At 40.2% G+C, this 22,475-nt stretch overlaps 3 protein-coding genes across 4 annotated transcripts in view; 2 read left to right on the top strand and 1 right to left on the bottom strand.

Annotated features, from left to right (window-relative positions):
- Positions 1-2,811, top strand: part of rnf43 (ring finger protein 43) — a 101,952-nt gene extending 99,141 nt beyond the window's left edge. The window contains exon 9 of the mRNA XM_084941681.1: positions 114-2,811. Coding sequence (XP_084797807.1) covers positions 114-139 — 26 coding nt within the window. The 3' untranslated portion in view covers positions 140-2,811. The remainder of the gene's footprint in view (positions 1-113) is intronic.
- A 6,871-nt stretch (positions 2,812-9,682) lies between these two features.
- On the bottom strand, positions 9,683-15,089 carry hpda (4-hydroxyphenylpyruvate dioxygenase a). Its single transcript, XM_084941684.1, has 14 exons — positions 15,022-15,089; positions 14,772-14,798; positions 14,492-14,554; positions 14,075-14,179; positions 13,943-13,985; positions 13,748-13,830; positions 12,799-12,888; positions 12,597-12,703; positions 12,245-12,322; positions 11,811-11,973; positions 11,638-11,709; positions 11,406-11,528; positions 11,197-11,313; positions 9,683-10,048 (listed from the first exon to the last, which is right to left on the bottom strand). Exons 1-14 carry the CDS (start codon positions 15,022-15,024, stop codon positions 9,935-9,937), a joined length of 1,188 nt encoding a protein of 395 aa, XP_084797810.1. The 5' UTR covers positions 15,025-15,089; the 3' UTR covers positions 9,683-9,934.
- A 1,595-nt stretch (positions 15,090-16,684) lies between these two features.
- Positions 16,685-22,475, top strand: part of mtmr4 (myotubularin related protein 4) — a 41,724-nt gene continuing 35,933 nt past the window's right edge. The window contains exons 1-2 of one of the 2 annotated variants that reach the window (XM_084941686.1): positions 16,685-16,759; positions 21,713-21,813. In XM_084941686.1, coding sequence (XP_084797812.1) covers positions 21,811-21,813 — 3 coding nt within the window. In that variant the 5' untranslated portion in view covers positions 16,685-16,759; positions 21,713-21,810. Of the gene's footprint in view, positions 16,760-20,137; positions 20,253-21,712; positions 21,814-22,475 lie in introns of those variants that run through there. The other variant, XM_084941687.1, reaches the window with a different exon arrangement.

Genomic DNA, 22,475 nt, shown 5'->3' on the forward strand with positions numbered 1-22,475 from the left:
CACTTCTTTGTCATAAATGCCATTGCTAGCTGTGTGGTCTCAAACTAAAGCCTCTTTGTTTACTGTGTTTATCATCATAGAATGAACTAGAGCTTTTTTGTGTGTGTCCACAGGATCAGAAGAGGAGTCTGGAGTGTGAGAACGTATTGCATCCCCATTATCACACTGCTACACAGGAGCCAGACTGGACAAGCCTCTCATTGGCTCTCATGTCTTCCACAGATGTCTTTCCACCAGCAGTGCCTTCACACAGATGATTCCCCAAGCTCAAACAATCAAACGATCGTCACTATTAAAAGTGCAATTAAGTGAAATTTTAGAGTCATTCTCAACCCTCTATGATATTTAATAGCAAAATATACTAAAAGGAATATGTGAAGATGAGGAAAAAAAGTTCATATAGCACAGAGGAAACGCCCTTCTTCTGTGCATTTACTCCTTATCACCTCGTAGGAAGAACGCCCATGCTATCACAAGTTCCCATGCTCCTTGGTGACAGCTATCGAATGGTCCTTGCTGAAGGTGTTGAGCCCTCGTGAAGTGAGACTCTGTCTCTGCAGCGTGTCCCAAACTCTCTTCTCTCACATAATAACTTGATTTATCTTAGAGGTACTTCATTTTCACTTCTTCGTCTTCCTTCGCTGAGTCCAGTCTCAGCTTGAGAGATGCTTTTCTCTCCAGCCTACCTCAGCTCAGAATTCTTAACACGCCTCAAACACGAGGTCCTTAAAGGTACTGCTGTAGTGATTTTATTTTTCCTTTTTATGTCACGACCATGTAGCTCCCACAAACTCAACAAAATCTCTCTGCAGTCTGACCTGTCCAAACAGAGAGGAAAGGTTGATGCTCAGCCCCTCAAGCAAATGAGCATTCACTGAGGTTGCTGAGCTTTGCATGGGCCTTTTGTTTTCACTATTACAAATATGGCAGCTGTATTTTTTCTTCTTTTTATTTCATCTGTCAGAATGAATCGATTTGACTGAATTATGTTATCGTCATTACAAGCTATCGTCTTGGTATTGTCATTTCTTTTGCCAGTGGTTACATCACGTTTGACCTCAGTGCTGTTAAACCCCCTGATCTGTGCACAGTGAACGGGCCTCAGCAGAAGGACGGTCATCTGCTGCTTTAAACTCATCACAATGTTGTAGCGTCCTCCACAGAGCTCATACTCTCCACTTGTCTTCCAGCACCTAAAGCTGTAGAAATACGCCTTAATAACTAGGTATCAGTGTAACTGGAGTAAAGCCATGCTAGATACACCTAGCAGTCCTGAACATCACTTTAAGGAGCACCAGTGTCCTTCTTTTGCTTTCCCAATGTGTAGATCCCGAGGAATGTCTCAGGAGCAATCAGACACTGGAGAAAAATCAAAATAAAATGCCCAAAGCGGTAAAATAAATTTTTTTTGTTGTTTTAAATGTGCGTTGCCAGTCTGTGCCAATCATGAAGAAAGTGACACCTCAAATCATAAGACATCCACGCTGTGCTGAACACTTGATAGAATTAACTTTTAAACCTTTGTTACCTTGGTTTCCCATCTATCCTCCACAGGCTGTATCTAAAAAATGGGCATAGCCCATGTGGAAGTGCCTTAAACCTTTTTGTAATGGCCACACATCCATCTTTTATGTAAAGCCTATTCTAGCCACTCTGATAGATAACAGTTGGCCTGACGCTATCAAAAACAATGACCTGCTTCTTTTCTAATTAACCACAGGCTTCTTCTTGTTGTACCAGACTAGAAAATCTGAGATCAGAGCAGTAGGAATTGTGTTTTAGAGTGGAATTCCTCTCAAGGCTCAGCGAAAATGTGAAAGGATTTTACCTGCAGTCAGACTGCAGACTGAGCAGAGAAAGCATGGACATTGGCCATGTAACCAGTAGCACTTACTAAACTCTTACCGGTGCCTTATTCATGTAAACAGTAACACACTAAGCTCTTACCTGTCTAACCAAAGAGGCAACTTCTTGAACACAGTGAACTCTTAATATGTTGTGCCTTTCTTTTCTTTTCTTTTTTTTTTCTGCTCCCACCCATCTTTTGGATCCCACTGTGTGCTCCCACTGACAAGAGAGGACATGCTAGAATAGAAGTGGAAATTATTTTTGGAAGCTTTTTTTTTGGCCTGCGGTCCCTCGTACCAATACCTCACTTTGAATGTGTCAACTCAGTGTCCTTTAGCTAAAGCATCAGGGTTTCCTTTTTCTGTCCAAATGGTCCCAGAAACTGAGATGGAAATGACTGAATGACAAGCAGCACTTTGGCTCAAGTAAATTTTATAGAAAAAGAAAAAAAAACATAAAACTTTATATAGTATTAATGGAAAGTAAGCCCGGAACCATCAGCACATTGGAAAAAAATTGCATTAAGTGATGCCACACAATATCTAGTGTGATTTCATCCTGTTCAAGATCTTTCTCTTTGTGTCATTTATGTGTTTGTATGTTTTTTTTATGTTTTGCAAGAATAATGAGCTGAAACTGCCTTTTCTAATAGAGTGGGGAAAAAAGAAAGTCCCTCCAGAACTTTAAGGGATATGTCAGTATATTTTGGATACTTTGTGTATAAAAAAGCGAACAACAAAAACAAAAATGAAATAGTGTTGTATTTTATATATAATAGAACATTTCAATATAGTGACATGTCACTAATATATTTATTTACTAATATATTTATCCATTTTGCCCAGGTTTGAAAGTGGTTTCTGTATAGACTGAATGTTCCTATATGGAAACTGACCGGTGCCATCACAGATGTATCAACCTGTCTTCATTCCAATTATATGCAAATAAATTATTTTGAAATAAGTCCTCACTGCTCAATTCATTATTTTGTTATTCTTGTTTTGCTTGATATTGCTGTGCAATACTCCAGATTTTGGTATTGATCTGATACCAAGTATATACAGGGCCAGTATTGCTGATGCTGATACTGATACTCTCATTGTTAACCTATAAGGGGTTCGGTAGGGGAGAGCAGTGTGTTGTGATTTATGGGATGAATCATCATGAACTTGGCAAATTCTGAACACATTTTAATGACCACTAAATGATACGATATGATATTTATTTATCATTTATCTTCTTTCTTTCTTTCTTTCTTTGATATAGTGCTTATATTTATGCCTGGCCTGTATTATTATCATTTAAGGTACCCTACCTTCCAAGTTAAAATAAGCCCCCAAAACTAACATTAACAAACATATACATTTCATCCAGCTAGGGTTACAGAAAAGCAGTTAGCATAAAAGCTAACTTATTTTGAAATGGCTCAGCAGTGATCGCACAGTGTTTCTGCTAGCTACAGCTGTCTCACTCAGAAAAGTTGTAATGGAAGAAATGCATGGAAATATTTTGCAGCAGCAAAGTTGGTGGTAGTGATGTAACTTCCAGGAGAGAAGGCATTTAAAACTTTATTTGTGAGTAACTTTTAAATAATCTTTTTATCAGATTTGACCGGACACTCAGTTTAGGCAGTTTTTTTTTTTTTGTGTTAAGTTACAAGATAATGCTCCATAGTGTCCAGATGTGTTTCAGTTTGGTTTCAAATTGGAGTTGCTTGGGGAGTTGAACAGGAGGGGATTAAAAAAATGTTCGCACTGAATTTAAATTAATTTAAATATGATGCACACAGCAATGCATTAAGCCAGTACTCTGGCTTTTTTGGACCCTGGCTGCTTTTAAATGCATTTTCAGTCCAGCCATTGGACCTGACTATTTTCACTGACTCACAGTATGAATCATTTAATCATAAAAAAGGCGCTTTATCCAAAAAATTTACCAGTGTTTTATCTACACATTTCAAACTGTAATTTTAGTAGCTTTATTAGGAGCCTGTTGCAAAAACACATCATTTGTTCTTATGTCTTTAGTTGAGTTTATGAAAACTGCCAAAGGTAACACAGTTTGGCAAACATAAAATAGTACTTTTGCACCAACATGGTGATTCCCAAAGAGATATTAGCTGAAAACTTAGAATATCTCAGTATGTTGTGTAGATTTACCTTATAAAAATTGAGGAAACTGAGCAAGTGGGGGATGAAATAAGAATTAGCAATCTACAGCAGATGGAAGAGGTATCTGAAAGTCATGTCCTTAAGAAATCGGGGGAGAATCCAATAAAAGACCTGACACAGAACATGATACACCTGGGCCTTTAGTTGATCCATCTGCTCTTCACTGCTTCATCACTAAAAATCTCCATGGAAGCGTGGCTGTTGAGAAGCCATTTATGACAAAGAGAAACAGGCTGAGGTAAACTGCTAAATTAAAAAAGAACTGTACTGAAAATCAGTGGCAACAGGTCTGATGGAGTGATGAAATTTGAAATGTTTTAGTTCAAATCAGAGTCCTTCAAGATGCATGAATGACATTCCAACTATTCCTGAAGACTATGCCAAGAAATGACAAGAAAGCTTCCCTAGGAGAGTTCAGGTTGTGCTGAAAAACAAAGTTGCTTGTACAAAAATATTGACTTTCAAGCGTTTTAGACTTGTACAAACTCTGTTTTTGCCTTATAAACTGTGTTTCCTTTTATGTTTGCAAGTTTCAACAAATCACTACAATAGTTTCCCATTTTTCCTATCAAAATATTCAATTCAATTTTATTTATATAGTGCCAAATCACAACAACAGTCGCCTCAAGGCGCTTTATATTGCACAGTAGATCGTACAATAATAGATACAGAGAAAAACCCAACAATCATATGACCCCCTATGAGCAAGCACTTTGGCGACAGTGGGAAGGAAAAACTCCCTTTTAACAGGAAGAAACCTCCCGCAGAAGAACCAGGCTCAGGGAGGGGCGGGGCCATCTGCTACGACCGGTTGGGGTGAGAGAAGGAAGACAGGATAAAGACATGCTGTGGAAGAGAGACAGAGATTAATAACAGGTATGATTCAATGCAGAGAGGTCTATTAACACATAGTGAGTGAGAAAGGTGACCGGAAAGGAAAAACTCAATGCATCATGGGAATCCCCCGGCAGCCTACGTCTATTGCAGCATAACTAAAGGAGGATTCAGGGTCACCTGGTCCAGCCCTAACTATATGCTTTAGTAAAAAGGAAAGTTTTAAGCCAAATCTTAAAAGTAGAGATAGTGTCTGTCTCCTGAATCCAAACTGGAAGCTGGTTCCGCAGAAGAGGGGCCTGAAAACTGAAGGGTCTCCCTCCCATTCTACTTTTAAATACTCTAGGAACAACAAGTAGGCCTGCAGTGCGAGAGCGAAGTGCTCTAATAGGGTGATATGGCGCTACAAGGTCATCAAGATAAGATGGGGCCTGATTATTTAAGACCTTGTATGTGAGGAGTAGGATTTTGAATTCAATTCTGGATTTAACAGGAAGCCAATAAAGGGAAGCCAATACAGGAGAAATATGCTCTCTCCTTCTAGTCCCTGTCAGTACTCTTGCTGCAGCATTTTGGATTAGCTGAAGGCTTTTCAGCGAGTTTTTAGGACATCCTGATAATAATGAATTACAGTAGTCCAGCCTGGAAGTAATAAATGCATGAACTAGTTTTTCAGCATCACTCTGAGACTGGATATTTCTAATTTTAGAGATGTTGCGCAAATGGGAGAAAGCAGTCTTACATATTTGTTTAATATGAGCATTAAAGTACATGTCTTGGTCAAAAATGACTCCAAGGTTCTTCACGGTGTTACTGGAGGCCAAGGTAATCCCATCCAGAGTAAGAATCTGGTTAGATACCATATTTCTAAGATTTTCAGGGCCGAGTACAATAACCTCAGTTTTATCCGAATTAAGAAGCAGAAAGTTAACGGCCATCCAGGTCTTTATGTCTTTTTTTTTTTTTAACACTTTCTCTTTATTGATTTTCATCTTATTTTACATACAGAACTAAAGAGGGCAAGGGAAACCAACACATTCACATATGATCACATATTCCAAAATACACAACACCTTGTTTTACGTACACATATTACATATTACACAGGTGCATGTTCCATTCAAACAAATTCGCAGCTGTCCCTCTGCATCACAGAGGTATCAGTTTCTAGTCTCTTGACGTATAACGATCCCATCATTCCCAAAGTCTCTCTCCTTTCTCCTTCTGTAGCCGCAGTGAGAGGGTAATCAGTTCCATATGATGAAGTGTGTTAATAATATCTATGACCAGCTTCTGTGTGGGGGGCCTTGTCTGTAACCAACACTTAGTAATTGCCTTTTTGCATGCAACCATAATTATTTTCAGTAAGTATGAGTCTCTGTTATTTGTATCCTCAGGGATATTCCCAAGGTACATGGTACTAAAGGAGAAGTCCAGTGTTACTTCCAGCACATCCATCACCATTTGTTTAATCTCCTCCCAAAAGGTCTTCAGTTTAGGGCATGACCAGAAGACATGGAAGCAACCTGCAGCGACCTCCCCGCACTCCCTCCAGCATGAAGCGCCTGAACCACTTATTTTGGATTTCTGCTTTGGTGTGATGAAGAATCTAATTAAATTCTTCCATCCAAAATCTCGCCATGTTAAAGAATTTGTGGTAGATAACACATTCTTCCACATCCGCAACCAATCTTCCTCTGAGATAGTTATACCTGCTTCTTTTTCCCATTGATGACTGACATATCTTGTTGAGGTCTTTTTCATAGCTGTAAAACTTCTGTACATTTTGCCTATAGTACCTCTTGTAATGTTCTCACCATAAGCATCCATAAATATTTGGATCACCCCACTAGCATCTGCGTCAAGCATTCTAATTTCCTTCTGGAAGAAGCTCCGAACCTGTAGGTAACGATAAAAATCTTCCCTGCCGATCTCGTAAATCTGACACATGTCCTCAAAATTTATCAGCTCCCCATGCTTCACTATCTTACAGATCGCAGTGATTCCATGCCTGGACCACTCCCTGAATTTATGGTCTAACAGTGCTGGAAGGAAGCGTGGGAGATACGCTGGCCATCCCAGCAACCCTATTTCCCTATTAAGACCAAAAATTTTAATCACATCTGACCATTTTTTCAGGGAAAAACTTACACATAAATTTTGCATCTGATATGCCTGTGGTAAACTCTCAAGAGACCCCAGAACAGACTGTATTGGGAAATCCATCAAAGAAAGCTCAATGTCCTTCCATTTTGCCTCAAACTTAGAGTTACACCAGCACACTAGAGGTCTGATCTGGGCTGCCAGATAGTAATCCTCAAAGCACAGTAGAGCCATGCCTCCCGCTCACCAGGCAGCTGCATTGTTGCATATTTCACTCTTGGTGGTCTTTATGTCTTTAAGACATTCCTGCAGTTTAACTAATTGGTGTGTGTTATCTGGCTTCATGGATAGATAGAGTTAGGTGTCATCAGCATAGCAGTGAAAATGTAAAAATACTATGTCTTCTAATGATGCTGCCTAAGGGAAGCATGTATAATGTAAACAGAATTGGTCCTAGCACTGATCCCTGTGGAACACCATATTTGACCTTAGTGGGTGAAGAGGACTCTCCATTTACATGCACAAATTGGAGTCTATTAGATAGATATGATACAAACCACTGCAGCACAGTACCTGTAATACCTACAGCGTGCTCTAATCGCGCTAATAGAATATTATGGTCAACAGTATCGAACGCTGCACTAAGGTCTAGCAGGACAAGCACAGAGAGGAGTCCACTGTCAGAGGACATAAAAAGATCATTTGTAACCTTCACTAAAGCTGTTTCTGTGTGGTGATGAGCTCTGAAACCTGACTGAAACTCTTCAAATAAGCCATTCCTCTGCAGATGACCTGTTAGCTGTTTGACAACTACTCTTTCAAGGATTTTTGATATGAAAGGAAGGTTGGAGATTGGCCTATAATTAGCTAAGACAGCTGGGTCTAGAGATGGCGTTTTAAGTAAAGGTTTAACTACTGCCAGCTTGAAGGCCTGTGGTACATAGCCGATTATTAGAGATAGGTTGATCATATTTAAGATTGAAGCATTAATTAATGGCAGGACTTCTTTGAGCAGTTTTGTAGGAATGGGGTCTAAAAGACATGTTGATTGTTTGGAGGAAGTAATTATTGAAGTTAACTCAGAAAGATCAATTGGAGAAAAAGAGTCTAAATGAATATCAATGGTACTGAAAGTAGCTGTAGATAATATTACATCTGTGGGATGATTATTAGTAATTTTTTCTCTAATGATTAAAATTTTATTTGTGAAGAAGTTCATGAAGTCATTACTAGTTAACGCTAAAGGGATAGTTGGCTCAACAGTACTCTGTCTTTTTGTCAGCCTGGCTACTGTGTTGAAGAGAAACCTAGGGTTTGTCATGGTCCTGAGTCTGACTCAGTGGTTTTGGTTTTGATTATTATCTTATGTTTTAGGTTCATTCTTGTTGGGAATTTCTCGTTCTCAGGTTTTGTTTCTGTTTTGTATTTCAAGCTCCTTTTGTTCTGTGTCTCTGTGCCTGCCCTGGTCCCACATCTTTGTGTTCCCTCCCTGTTGCCATGTCTTGTGTTAAGCTCGTGTCTGTGCATACCTGTTGTACTTCCTGTTTTTATTCTGAAGGTTTCTGTCTCATGTGAGTGTTCTCAGCTTTACGTCTGTGTCTCGTCAGCCCTGATTTCTCCCAGGTGTGTTCCCCTCCTGTCTCCCATCCTACGATTAGACCTGTGAATATTTAAGCCCTGTGTGTTCTCCTGCTTGTTGCTGGTTCGTCTGTGATGTCTACCCAGAGTCTCCTTGTGTTTCCTCCGCGGTCCTTCCTGTGTTCATTTGCATGTTACTCCGTGAGTTTTGGTTTCACTTTCATATATTTAGGTTTTCCCCGTTTTTTGTTTTTTTTTGGTTTTTTTTTTAACTCCCTGTCCTTGTCATCTCCACCTTAAATAAACTTACTCCTCATACCAACCTCTGCTTGTACTTGGGTCCTTACTTCACGCTTTAGGCTATGTGTTTGAGAATTATATCACGGAGTCAGGTACTTCTGATTTGAGGCCTTAGTTTTCACCGGAGCAACAGTATCCAGAGTCGTACGTAGTGAGGAGGTAAAATTATTAACAAGATGATCGACCTCTGTTGGAGTAGCGTTCAGGTAGCTGCTCTGCTCTGTGTTGGTACAGGGCATTGAAGATGATAACAGTGGGTGGATTATATTCTTAAACTTAGTTACAGCGCTTTCAGAAAGACATCTACTGTGATGAAGTCTACTCCCCACTGCTGTGTAATCATTATCGTAAATGTAAATGTTATCAGGAAATGATCTGACAGGAGAGAGTTTTCAGGAAATACTGTTAAATGTTCAGTTTCTATGCCATATTTAAAAACAAGATCTAGAGTGTGGTTAAAGTGGTGGGTGGGTGGGTTATTTTACATTTTAAGAGAAGCCAATTGAGTCTAATAACAGATTAAATGCCATGTTGAGGCTGTCACTTTTTTGCATCTACATGAGTGTTAAAATCATGACAATAATTATTTTATCTGAGCTGAGCACTAAATCAGATAAAAAGTCTGAGAAATAAGACAAACTCTGTGTAAGGTGATGTTTGATTATATTTCTTTTGAATTTCTGTAGTAATAGTGGTGTGTCGTACAACCATAGTACCTACACACATAGCTATGTACGTAGCTAACTGTCTCCTGGCTGTGGTTCAGCATGAAGATGTGAGCATGTCAGTCTTCACAGCTAACCCTCCACAATAAAGCATAGCAGTGTCAGACTATTCCTTTAATATTTGAACCTCTATTTACAAACCACATATGCCAGCCCACATGAACATTTGTTTCTTTATTTAGCCAAACACCGTGCAATCTCCTGACAGCTAAAAGCATATCTGATAACACTCTCAGCTTGTCACACTCAGATATTCAACACTGCGTAAGTGTTTGCTGTGCTGCAGTCGTGGTGGGTGTTGTCGACCGCCTCTGAAACGTACAGCCGAGTAGATAAGGGTCCCAGTGTGGCTTGGCAGCACCAGACGTCAGCGGATCAGTAGAAGGCTTCGGCCTGCCCTTTGGGTGTCAGCACAGTGAGGTTGCCCCTGGCGTCTTGGTCCTTCTCAATAGCCTCAAAGAGAGACTTGAAGTTTCCTGCCCCAAAGCCCTGGTGAAAGAACAGACACACACAGATGGCTAATTACCCAAAGATCTACCTTCTTCTGTGTCATTTGTTATGGCTCTAGGGATCTTCTCTCAGACAACGTTCAGGGTGTTTAACGCTTTGATGTTGGATCACAAATGGTACATAAATATCCTCCCAAGGTTCAAACATCTCCTCTGTGACAGCAAGCTGCGCTCACCGGGCGCTCGTAAATTAATCATGTAAATATTTTCACAGATAATCCAAAAAACAAAGATCAAGTGTTGGTGGTTCCTCTGAGAAATTCTTTGCTGTGGTTCAGATGCAGTTTCTCACTTTCATGCATTGTATCCACATCTGTAGACACTGGAGAGTGACAAGATGAGCGTGTTCTGACAAGCAGAACGGGCGCCGAGTGTTATGAATTGAGTGCCACAGGGTGCAACCCAATCCAGAGATCCCCCTCGCTGTGAAGCAGTGAGCCTTTTAATCTGCATCTGTGACAGATTTACTGAGCTTTTACAAGTACGCTGCTCTTGTAGCGTTCATGCTGGGTGGGAGCTGCAAACAGGTGTTCTTCCTCAGGTTCTTGAAGGTGGCAGAGGCGTGAAACAGAGCCCTAGGCCTGTAAATCCCACCGGTAACGGCTAGATTACCTACTCATACTGGGCACAGTGGGCAACTGTCCCAAAGGTCTGGTCCCTTCAAAAGCCATATTTCTATTCAGTAAAAACTTTATCAGAAGTTTGCAGCATTCAAAAACTGCATCACCTGAGAGAGAATTGTCAACATGTGGTTTCAGTGGTTTTAACTGTGTTTTATGTGTTATATCACATCGCTTCCATCTTTTGATATAATTACCACGCAGAAACTCTTTGAAAATAGATTATTTACATCATAAAATGTCCCAAAAATAGTCTAAAGGACTATTTTTAATATTCAAAAAGTCAATAACCAAAAAGTGCCATAATGAAGCAAAAAAATCTTCGAGTAAACCGTGAATTCGGTCCAAAAAAACGTATTAGTCAGGGTTAAGTTGTGCCCAACTAAAATATTTGCCCTCCATACTGATGGGGTTAATACAGGTGTGGTATGAGAGGCCTTAGATATAGCAAAGCCCTACTCTCTGTTTATACAAGTTATACCAGTAGACTGCCTAACTGGTCACTTACAAAGTGGTTATGTCTCTGAATGACCTCCAGGAAAAGTGTTGGTCTGTCCTGCACAGGCTTGGTAAAGATTTGAAGGAGGTAGCCCTTGTCATCAAAATCCACTAAGATTTTTAATTCCTTAAAAAGAAAAACAAAAGATCTTTTAGATTTAAAGACACAAAGAAAAAAGAACAAAAAAAAAAATCAGCCATGCCAAAAGCAGTCCTCACCTGTAAACGGTCGAGGTCTTCAATCACTTTGATTTTGGCAGTTTTGAGTTTCTTCCTCAGGGTGTCGTAATATGTGTCAGGTGCTGAGAGGAACTCCATCCCTCGGGCGCGCAGGTTCACTATCTATTTAGTGACAAGAACAGAGGGAGAAAAAAGACGAATCTAAAACAGGCCCTGCAAGCATGAAGCTTCAAAATAGCCTGGAGTTTTCCTGCTAATTACACAGACTCACAGATTCAATAATGTTCGATGTATTGAGGGCGATGTGCTGAACACCTGGCCCCCCGTTGTAGTCCACGTATTCCTGTGAGGACACAACACAGGACATCACACGCACACATTTTTGTATCAGACCCCTCGGGCTGCTGGGATCCATGTCACAGAGCAAACCTCTGAAAGCCTCACCTGGATCTGCGACTTCTTTTTCCCCGTGGCAGGTTCGTTGATTGGCATCTTAATGGTCTCTTCGTAGTTTGTGACAACTATAGACCTCAGCGCGCTGTACTGTGTGTGGATCTGCTTGTCATCGATCGACCAGAACCGGTGAAACATCAGACATTTCTGGTACCTAGAAATTCAGGAATACGAGCTAAGCAATACTAATCATTGGCGCTAATAAGGAACTACATTTCCTCTTGTTCCTTCTTTCTTGAAGCAATCTTTGAATTTTGTGGAGAAGTCATTTTGTATGAGGGCTTGCTGTTTTGAATAAATGCACCAACATTTTCCAGCAACAGCGGTGGAGTGACTGCTTGTGGTGTTTGTTTACTTTGTCCTTTTGCCCTGTGTGTCTGCTGCACCCACAGCGAGTGTACATGCACTGGAGACAGGAGACCTACCAGTCTGAAATTGGCACCATTTGGTCATCTGGCTGGTTTCCCACAATGTGATCGATGAAGTTCAGACCTGTTGGTGGACTTTGAAAGAAAAGAAGAATAAGCAGTCAGGCTGCTTAATGATATACAGATGTGATCAAAATACACATAATCATGTTTTGTTGTGATTTTATGATAATCTTTTAGTCTATAATTCCACAGAAAAGGGAAAATATGTACTAAAATGTTATCAGGGACTGACAGTGGTGAAATCTAGATTCATCTTACTTCTTCCATGTGTATGCACAAAAAACACCAGAGGGAAAAAAAAGGCACAGGTTGTAGCAGATGAGGTGGTGTTGTGGGAGAGACTCACAGATTAGCTAACAGGGGATCTCTAAACAGAGGCTCTTTGTAGCTCGGCAGGAAAAGGCCCTTGTAGGGACTTAGGTACTCGATGAGTGTGTGTGTGGTATCTCCATACTGAGGACAAAACATTTGCACAGCATTATTATTGGCTTTCAGTTTCTTCAATGTATTTACACAGGGCTTTCTAATGTGAGTCACCCTTTATGTACCGTCTGAATCACTGCAAACTTGACCCTCCCATGGCTGTCCTGCTCCACCCAGGGCTCCTTGACGACCACAGCTCCTCGCTCCTTGGCCGTCTGTCATTGGAGAGATGTCAGGTTGGGTGCAAGATAACGGGAGTTTGCAACAACTGTGTGTCTGTGGCTCCTGGAAGCCCTCCAGTGGCCAAAGGGAAAATATCTTCCTAAGAAGCTACAAAATGGTGGTTCAGAGAGCAAAGGCTGTTGATCCCTGCAGTAAGTGCGCGTTGATTTTGCAGCCACCTGATAGTCCACACGGCAGTTTGTCTTGCCTGACCTTGTCTGAGGTAAAGAGAGTTCACACGAGCAGCTAAACCTCAAGGCTGCAGTAGGAGTTGTCACAACACTGGCCTGTTTACCCCAATTTCAACACACTTCTCACCCCATGTCAGTATATATAGTATGAGGTAAGAGGATTAAATCTCAGTCACAGAAGTGAGCTAATGTGAGCACAGTGGAGCTCTAATTATTTACTATCTCCTAGTATTATTAATATGAACCTCAGACAAACAGTGGATCAGTGCAGCTACTCTATATTACCCAACTTTTGTCAGGAATTTCCCAACTTTTGGCACAAGCATGTAAGTTTTTATCTTATCTTAGTCTGGATAAGCAGAGACTGAAACTAACAGATAAAAAATGAAACAAATTCCCCATCACTGTCTCTTTATGGCTAATGTTGGTTTACCGTGTAGAATTATCCACAAATGCGCACCACAACCAGTTGCACAGTTCAAGGGACACAGAAAAACACGGAAATTTAGAGTGTTGTGCTAAATTTCTGTGTTCTTCGGTTAAGCCAACTGGGACAGGGACTTTTTTAACCACACAGTATCAAAAAGTTGTTTTTTTAATTTTATTTTATTCTCATGCTAGAAAGATTTAAAGTTTAACTGAAAACAATCTGTCATCTTACCTTGAATAAGAAGTCACAGTCCTCCACTTGGAAGGCGATGTCTTTAACTCCGTCTCCATGTTTAACTAAGTGTTCTCCTATCTCTGGGGGGGGGGGGCAGAATATAAATGATTTATAAAGCAGAATATAAATCATGCCGTCATACCGTCATGTCACCTTTTTTATAATCTTAAGTGATCTGATGAGAAAACCTGCCTTCATTTCCAGGATTCAGAGCAGATTCAAATGCAAATATAATCTGTGAGGAGAGCAGAGGAGTAGTTATGTTTTTGCACTGAGGGTGAGATCTTCTGCCAGGTTGAACACTGTAAACGTTACTGTTCGTACCTTATTCTGTCTGATGACATGTGACACCACCTCTCTGCTGCCAGTCTCCAAACCCTTGTAGGCCAGGGGCTCGAAGCCCAACTTATCACAGTAGAATGAGGCTGCCTGTGAAGTAACCACACTGTTACTCTGATGAAATCTAACGATGCCAGACGTACTGAAGCTAGGACATGCCACAGTGTAATGTGTAGTCTCACCTGTATGCTGAACAATAATCCACAATAAAACTGCTTTTACTGATTGTTCTGTTTATTTATTTAATTAATTTGACATTTTATTTTTTTCGGTGCAACCAGCTCTCTGACCTGTATATGAGTCTGTACAGGCTCAAAGTCAGCTCACAGATGGATGATACGGTAAAGATTTGAATAACTAACAGTGAGCTTCTGGTCATGTAAAGAGGGTTTGGATACTGACCTGTTTGGCGTTGCCGACCCAGAAGGTGATATGATGGAACTTGACAAACCTTCCCCTTGCAGGCTAGCAAGTAAAAGCAGAACTCAAGATTGATATTGGAATGTGTGCAAATTCTTCAGGTGACAAGTAACACAGTAACCAGTTATAATGGGTAGTTGAAAAAAAAAAATGGGATGGTTTATTTTTTCCTGCACCAATTAACCAGCTGTGAATATTACGCAAAAACACAGTAGCACACATAACAAAACATCAGACACCACAGAGAAAATATTAATCTCACCTTCTCTCCTTTGTCTGTGTAGCTTGTCTAAGAAGAAGGAAAAGAGGAAAATCATAATAGCTTCATTAACACGCGGTCAGCAAAAACCTGCAGTCAACTGATCTCGTATTTCTAATGTGACTTAATTGGTTCTTATCTGCTGAAGAGGCCATTATCTCCACAATTACTCAGCTGTGGGAAGGCCCAGAGTTCCACAACTGACAGCATCTGCTCATTATAATTGGCTTTGATTATAGTCAAGTCTCCTTACCATACTGCGATTTCAGATGGGGCTTTGCTCGAGAAGAGAAAGATTGGAAATCAGGGCCAAGCCAGAAATGAGCAGATAAGTACTGACCTGATGACCAGCTGTGATTGGTCCTTTGGGATCTACACCCACCTGTCCACCTCCTCGCTTCCTGAAACTTCGGCAGCAGTGACCCAGGTTTTGGCGTCTGTCCTGTCATTTTTGTGTCTAATCAGTGTCCAGTCCTTAGTCATGCAGTCGTCATAGAAACATAGACATAATAAACAAAGCCAGGGAAAAACATTACAGACACAGATCTTTTTCTTGAAACTAAACTTACCACTTACCACTGAAATAAACAGACAAACTTTTAAAAATGTATTATTTAACTGAGGCTGATGAAAAGCTAAAAAAACAATCATAATGCATCCACAGTGTGCAGAACTGAACTGGGAGTTCTGCACTAAGCAAAGATGCGGTGTTGTTAAAGGTGAGAATAAAAAATATTCCTGAGTTTCTGAAAGCCCTCTGTGGTTTCTGACTTCCACCACCAGAGGGAGCAATATTGCCGGACAAAATAAGCACTTACTGTAAGATTAGTGTGTGCCAGCTTGGATGTGATGTGATTTGAATTACTGTCTCCATACATTGTGTTAAGAGTCATACATTTACATGTTATACATTTACTGAAAACAGATTTTCACTCAGTTTTTTTTATTTTTGCATTAAGGTATGTGGCAAATAAACCATCCCTTTAAACAAGCATATACTGTAGTGTTTATTTATCGATCTATTTATGTATTTATATATTTAGGGTGCTTGTAGTGTCTTGGGTGCTTCAGGATAACTGTGCAACTAACTAGTTGCATTGGTCGCATGATTAAAGGTTTTAAGTGTAAATTTAAAGGGTTGGTTGTTCACGCTACAAATTAATCAATACTTTCTAATTATTCTATTTATTGAATTAACCATATTTAATATCAGATATCAAATGTATTCCAATATAACTCACATCTTACAGTTATTTATTAGATTTATAGTGTACATGCTTACACTATAAGCAAGAGAGTAATGCATTGCGCAATCTCAGTCTTACTGTTCACTCTACTTTAACGTAATTGCATTTTTATTCTGTGTTTTTTGTTTCTCACCCTATTAGGCCTTGACTATGCGCCTGTGGCACGTATGTTTGACTATTTTGTTTATTGTAGACTATACTGTTTTTATTCTTTATCCTGCTGCTGTAATACAACAAGTTCCCTCGTGTAATCAAAAGTTCCCTCGTGTAATCAATAAAGTATCAGTCTATTTATTTAAATAGCTATATTACAAATAAATTATTTCGTTTGATTTCTTGTTTTAAAGATAAATCATCGATAGTTCAGTTAAACAATCAGCTCAAGCGTACATCTCGCGTGTTCCGCTAATGTGAAAACCCTGCTATGTTCCAGCTGGTGTGTGTCTGTGTGCCGAGCTCACGTACTGCAAGTTGTTTGTGTGCCTCCAGTTGGTGCCGCGCTGTGATTTTCTATTGGTGCGCTTCAGGAGTGTAGTGGCACCTGATTGGCTCTGCTGTGGGCGTGTTTGACCCGCTGGCTTGTCTGCTCTCAATTCTCATTGGTTGGTGAGAATTCTGCAGCGTCGTTGGTCTCCTAGTGCTCGGTTACCTACTCGATTATTGGTTGCGGCTTTTGTCATCGGGCGAGAATGCGGAAGTCGTGCAGTCTACTGAGTCACCGTTGTGACAGCTGATTGTTTCTGAGTGAGTAACTCGATTTAATTTTTTAAAATGAAGTAACTTCTAAATGATATATTGTATGTGACATGTTCTCAGGCCGTCAGACTTGTCTCGAACTTGTGGACCTTGAGCGGTTTTGTCGTTTTTGTGGGCAAATGAGCGAATTTTAGTCACTAGCCTGTATCAGTGTTGCTATCCGGTAGCTAGCACAGTGCTAACATTTACGCGCACACACGCACACTTTCGGTTCACCAACTAATCGGTTCCTAGTATAGTGCCAGGCTGTGCTGGGGCTGTGGTCCACTTTCACTTTCACCATACGTTTTTTTTTTTTTTTTTTTAACTTCAGCCTCCTCGTCATCGGTTCACACCTGTTGTGTTGTCACCAGTCAAACCGGTCACCTGACATTTAAATGGAGCTCACAGTCAAGAAAGCTGGAAATTTCTAGACCGTTTATGATCAGAGGAAAAACACCCCGGAATCCCCCACTGTACTTGGAAATTATTTTTATACGGAAAGTAAAACCGGCTCCCCAAAACAAATGGCTCTTATTGTTGTCACTTCCTGATTTATTTATTTATTTTTTCTTTTTTTAAATTTCCCCTCAGTTTCCATCGGAGGACTTTTTTTTTAATTAGCAGCTTTACTACTCCTATGGAGAAGTGAAGAAACTAGTACCTAGCTTTTCTTCAAAATGTACTTCTGTAGCTCGCACTGCTGCATCACAGTGCTGCTTTTGTTTCGCTAGCAGTCCACAACCTAAAGGTATTCATTTTGCTGTCACACGAGTCAAAGACAAGATGCTCACAATGCTGTTTTTGGTTACTAGATGTTTGTCCTTTTTGCTTGATGTAAAGTGGACATACAAAAGCTTCCATATTTTTATTCTTGGCCTGCAGTAGAGTAGCTTTACGGGATTCCATTTAAAATGATTCTTATTTATAATACTGGCCCTTGGGATAAACTGAGGGACTGCCCCGTCTTGAACAAGCTGCTTTAGCTCCCCTGCCTTTAAGCTAACTCTATTCTCATTGGCTGGATCATGCAAACAAAGAGTTCAGTGTTTGAGTTAACCATATTATGGTTATCTCATTGCTATGACATAATACGGGGCCAAGAGCAAAAAAAACCCCCCTGAAACAGAGTGTTTAGAGGGAGAGTGTTAAACATGAGGTCCAGGGACCAGAATTGGCCAACAAAAACTCCAATCTGGCCTACTGGACAGCTTTGGGTAAAATGAAGAACGGCATAAACTTTGGCCTTTCAGCTGTAACTTGGACAGGTTTTCCTGTTGATAAATACCTCCCACATGGCCATTCATACTACACTAAAGTAATTAAGTAATAAGAAGTTAGTAGTATGTGAGTAAGGTTAACAGTGAAATAATCTACTGTTTCCGTTTAGTTTTTTATTGTGTGTTTTTAAAAAACAAACAAACAAAACAAAACAATAGTTCCACAGTTAAAATAAATAAATAAAATGGGGCATTCTCTGTGACGAGAAGCCTACTTAGGATTAAAGTGGGCTGCGTTTGGCCCATCATGTGAAATGAGTTTGACCTTTCCGAATCAGAGGAATGTGAAGCCTAAGCTTCTGGCTCATAGGGATTATCTATGTAAAACTTTGCTCATGTTTAATCCACATCTTTAACGGTAAATATTTGACAGAAAATAAGGGAGAGCGTTACTTAAATTTGTTTTGTCAAAATTATTTTCAGGTTGTCTCTTCTTGAGTAGCTTGTAGACATATTTGTGATTCTTGCATGGAGCTTTTTTTGTTGTTTGGTCAGTTTAGTTTTGATTTGGTCTTTAGTTTGGAAATGGGTTTTGGCTTGATTTTGAGTAATTCCAACTGTAATGATCAATTGTGAAATAGGGTTGCAAAACTGGACTATTTTCATCACTGGCTGAACTGCAGATTAGTATAAATTTTGTTGCGTTGTGGAACATGGCAACATAAAAATTTCATAATTTTGAAATTCCAATCCTTTAAATTATCTTGTTCATTTGACAAACAGTCAGTAATCCAGAAGATAATTTGTTTTCAACACCCAATAATCTTCTCAGTTTTGAGAAGAAAACAATTGTGTCAAAAGGACTGACTCGTTTTTGTTTGACCACCTTATTGATTAATGAATGCATTTCTGCTTGGTTGTTGTCATTGCTCGTTCCAAATTTGAAGGACAAGAATTAATCAGACTTATGTGTTCAACAGTATACTGCAGTATACTTCAGTGCTTCCTTAAATGTGTCCATAGCGCAGAGGACTCAAAGTAACAAATGATGGCCTTGAATGATACATACTTCTGTTTCCCCATTTCACGACACAGTTCCTGATTTCATCCTTTTTTTGAGATCTTGTTACATAATCTGTTTTTGTTAACCAGAAAAATTCAAATCATACCACCCCTTTAACTAATATCAACTACATACTATATAGTTCTTTGACTGTTTTTCAACTGAGCAGTGTCTCAAAACGGCATTCGACATGCATAATCATGCACATTTCTGAGAATAGGTGTGGTTTGTACCTGGAATTAATTGTGACATCACCTCCTTATCTTTAATATCAAAATAAACACTGCCGTTTGTGGAATTTCAGTTTTGATTTCCAGATCAGTCATGTCAAACATATCTCACCATCAGCACGACATTACCTGAGCTCAGATGCTGCCTTCAGGGTAATATTTGTTGTCATAAGCATTTCCCGTACACTGGTGTCAGTGAGTGAGAAGGTATTTCAGCACAAATGTAGTCGGTGTTTAGATTTACAGCCTGCTTGCTTTCAGTTTCACAACCAGGATGGTACATGCTAACATTGCTGCACTCAGATTAACTGTAACTGACATTTATATTTAACCCTCAATCTGCTTTGAACTATTTCTGTCATATTGTGGCTCAAATATAAGTTTATTTAATATATAGCTTTATTTTTTTTAAATTAATAGCTTTATTTAATAGTTTTTCTTCTAGATGTGTCTGTTTTGTTTTGTTTTGTTTTTTGTTTGCTTGTTTTGTTTTGGGGTTTTTTGTTTCTTTTTTTTAACGCTTCAACCAATTCAAATCAGATTTCAGTTTTTGTTTAATTAAATCTCATGGGGCTATTTATGCTGAGTCAATAGATGACTCACATTACCTGAAAAGCAATATTGGACCCTTTTCCTCTCCTGAAAATGGTTGCCTGCATGTGATTTCTGTATTTATTACTGATTAGCAACAAAAGCAGTCCCTTCTGATCATGAGTCACGAGTTTGTTGTAGGTGGGTGAATTGTTAAGAGTGTTTGCCCTGTAGTATGGCTTCTTTCACTTTGAGCAGAGTGGGAGGGAGAAAGAGTAAGCAATAGAGACAGAGCGTGAGAGGGAGGGAGGGAGGGAGGCATGCCATGCACTGGACTACAACCAGTTTGTATTTGGGAGACGGAGACTGCTGCTACTCTGCAAAACTCTTGAGCTTTAATCAACCCCAAAAGCTAGACATAAGCTTAAAGCAAAAGTTTGATTCGATACTTTGAACAGGTAAGAGAAGTCTGCTTTGAGACAATTTTGAGAGTTGAGTAGTTTTTTGGTGTTTGGTTTTTGTTCTTTGAGCTTTGAGCTGTGTGCAAAAGGGGGTGTGTCGGGTTAAAAAAAAAAAAAAAAGCAGTGTAGGGAAGTGAGATGAAGGCACTGCACAGTGAGAATCTAGTTCAAAGCTGGGTCCTTGCATGCAATCAATGTGTTGTTAAAGTCTGATTGTTTACCCAAGGAAGTGAAGGCTCTGTTTTGTCTCACTGCCTGTGTGCTACTCTTTTCATAGTAAACTTCCACTGAACATAGTCGCTCCCTCCTGACTTGGCTTGTATATGCACAGGAAGTACGAGTGCAATATCAGTGTCACTTTTCATGCAGTCATTAAGTGTTTGTTTTCAGGGTAGTGCTTTTTTTTATTGTGTACAGCTGCTGGATCATTGCCTGTCGCTGTTCCAATATGGCACACTGTCCAATCCAGGAGCAGCAGATTCAGCCCGCTTATGTTTCTGCAGTGTTGAGATGTAAATGAGTTGTAGGTCACCCGTGTTTCTGTGACAAATGCACATCAATACACAGTCACTGTAGAAAATACAAACCTACAAAGTGCAGATTTGTGCTTACAGATGGTGTTTACAGTGTCCTGTCTGTGAGGTGGTTTAGAAGCTTAGAGGATACGGACATTCACCTCAGCACCTTTTTTTGTTTTTAATGATTTTGGTGGAAAGAAAAGTCGCAGAGTTTGTTCACATCTTCTGTCTAGCTCCCATGTTGTTATCTGTTCGGCTGCTGATAATCTGCAGAGGAATGTTGAGTTTGCATTTCCTGTAAATCAGAGCTTCTCCCCTCAGATCTGCACCAAAGTCTCTTTCACGTTGTCAGACCGCACACATGTGCCTGCGTGCATGTGTGCCGTGTTGTTACACTGACTTGACCACAACTGCCGAGGGAACTTCTTGGCCCAGGCAACCAGTTAAACTTGCATGCCTGACATTTTGTGAAGAACTCTTGGGCCACGAGGTTTTGTGTTGAGTCATTTCTGTAAAATAAAAGTACATCCGTACTCAACTTCCTCAACAGGTTTATTGTTTTAGTGCCAGCTCCTTATTCTGTACTTTGGTCCAAGACGATTTGAAATCCAGCCCTTCACACCATGGCACACACTCCATAACCCATCAGGGCGACCGTGGCTCAGGGGGTTGGGAAGCGCATCTGTAACCGGAAGGTCGCCGGTTCGTTCCCCGGGCTCTCTGTCCTGGTCATTGTGTCCTTGGGCAAGACAAGCCCTACCCCACCTACAAGCCCTACCCCACCTACATCGGCCCCTCTGGCCAATAGAGTGAATGAATAGTGGAATTGTAAAGCGCTTTGGGTGCCTTGAAAAGCGCTATATAAATGCAATCCATTATTATTATTATAACCACCCACACACAAGTCTGAAGGTTGTTGTTTTTTTTTTATGTTGTCAGGAGGCATCGCTGTCCCGACAGAGCCCAGTAGGCAAGAGGAGAGGGAGGGATCTGAAGAGGAACACCCAGACTCACTGTCTACAGCGCTGGCTGACAGCATGGTGAGCCAATCACACTCCTGACTCCTCACTATTGTATATGTTTATATGTACTCTGCTGCAGATGCCTGACTGCTTTTAAAACAGGTGCCAAACTCCCTACATGATTTTCTTCATGGTAAACTGGCAAGCTGGGACTTTACACTCACACAGGAAATGGCAGTATGCGGTTGCAAGCCAAAACAAAGCACAGACTGTTGCAACACATATAACAATACACAACGCTAAAGCAGTTTTGTAAATGCCAGTTTCTTAAAAAAAAAAGAAAGTTTGGACATTTCCTTTTATACTGTATCAGTTTGCATTTCTGACCACTTTAAATCAGAAATACAGAAATGTTAGGATTTACTTGCAAACTAAAATATAGCAATGAAGCAGTAAAACTGAAATGATTTTGCTGCAAACAACAGATTTCTAAGCTCAGCATGTTTTACGTGCAGGAAGCCAGTGCATTAGTGACTCCAGCTGGTTCTTAAAGGTGCCCGTGGAGAGATATGGTGTCAAATCCCTTCCCAGTCTTAAACAGGGACTTGTGGAACACTATTTAGAGTAGGTAGGTGAAAGTAGATTGTCCTCTTACAGAGTCTCCTCGCCCAGACACTAGTTTTCTCAGCAGGGATCCAGCTTCATTGGCCTGTTATTTAGTCCTACGTGCTTCTGCTTTC

This window comes from Perissodus microlepis, chromosome 10, assembly GCF_051167445.1.
Source record: "Perissodus microlepis isolate ML-2025 ecotype Zambia chromosome 10, ASM5116744v1, whole genome shotgun sequence".
In the NCBI taxonomy this organism is placed as follows: Eukaryota; Metazoa; Chordata; class Actinopteri; order Cichliformes; family Cichlidae; genus Perissodus; species Perissodus microlepis.

Excerpts from the sequence above, each read along its gene's own strand:
- hpda (XM_084941684.1), bottom strand. Across the intron at positions 14,180-14,491 it reads GGGTCGGCAACGCCAAACAG|GCAGCCTCATTCTACTGTGA; the intron begins GTCAGTATCCAA and ends GTTACTTCACAG. Across the intron at positions 10,049-11,196 it reads TTCAGAGACATAACCACTTT|GGCTTTGGGGCAGGAAACTT; the intron begins GTAAGTGACCAG and ends TTCTTTCACCAG.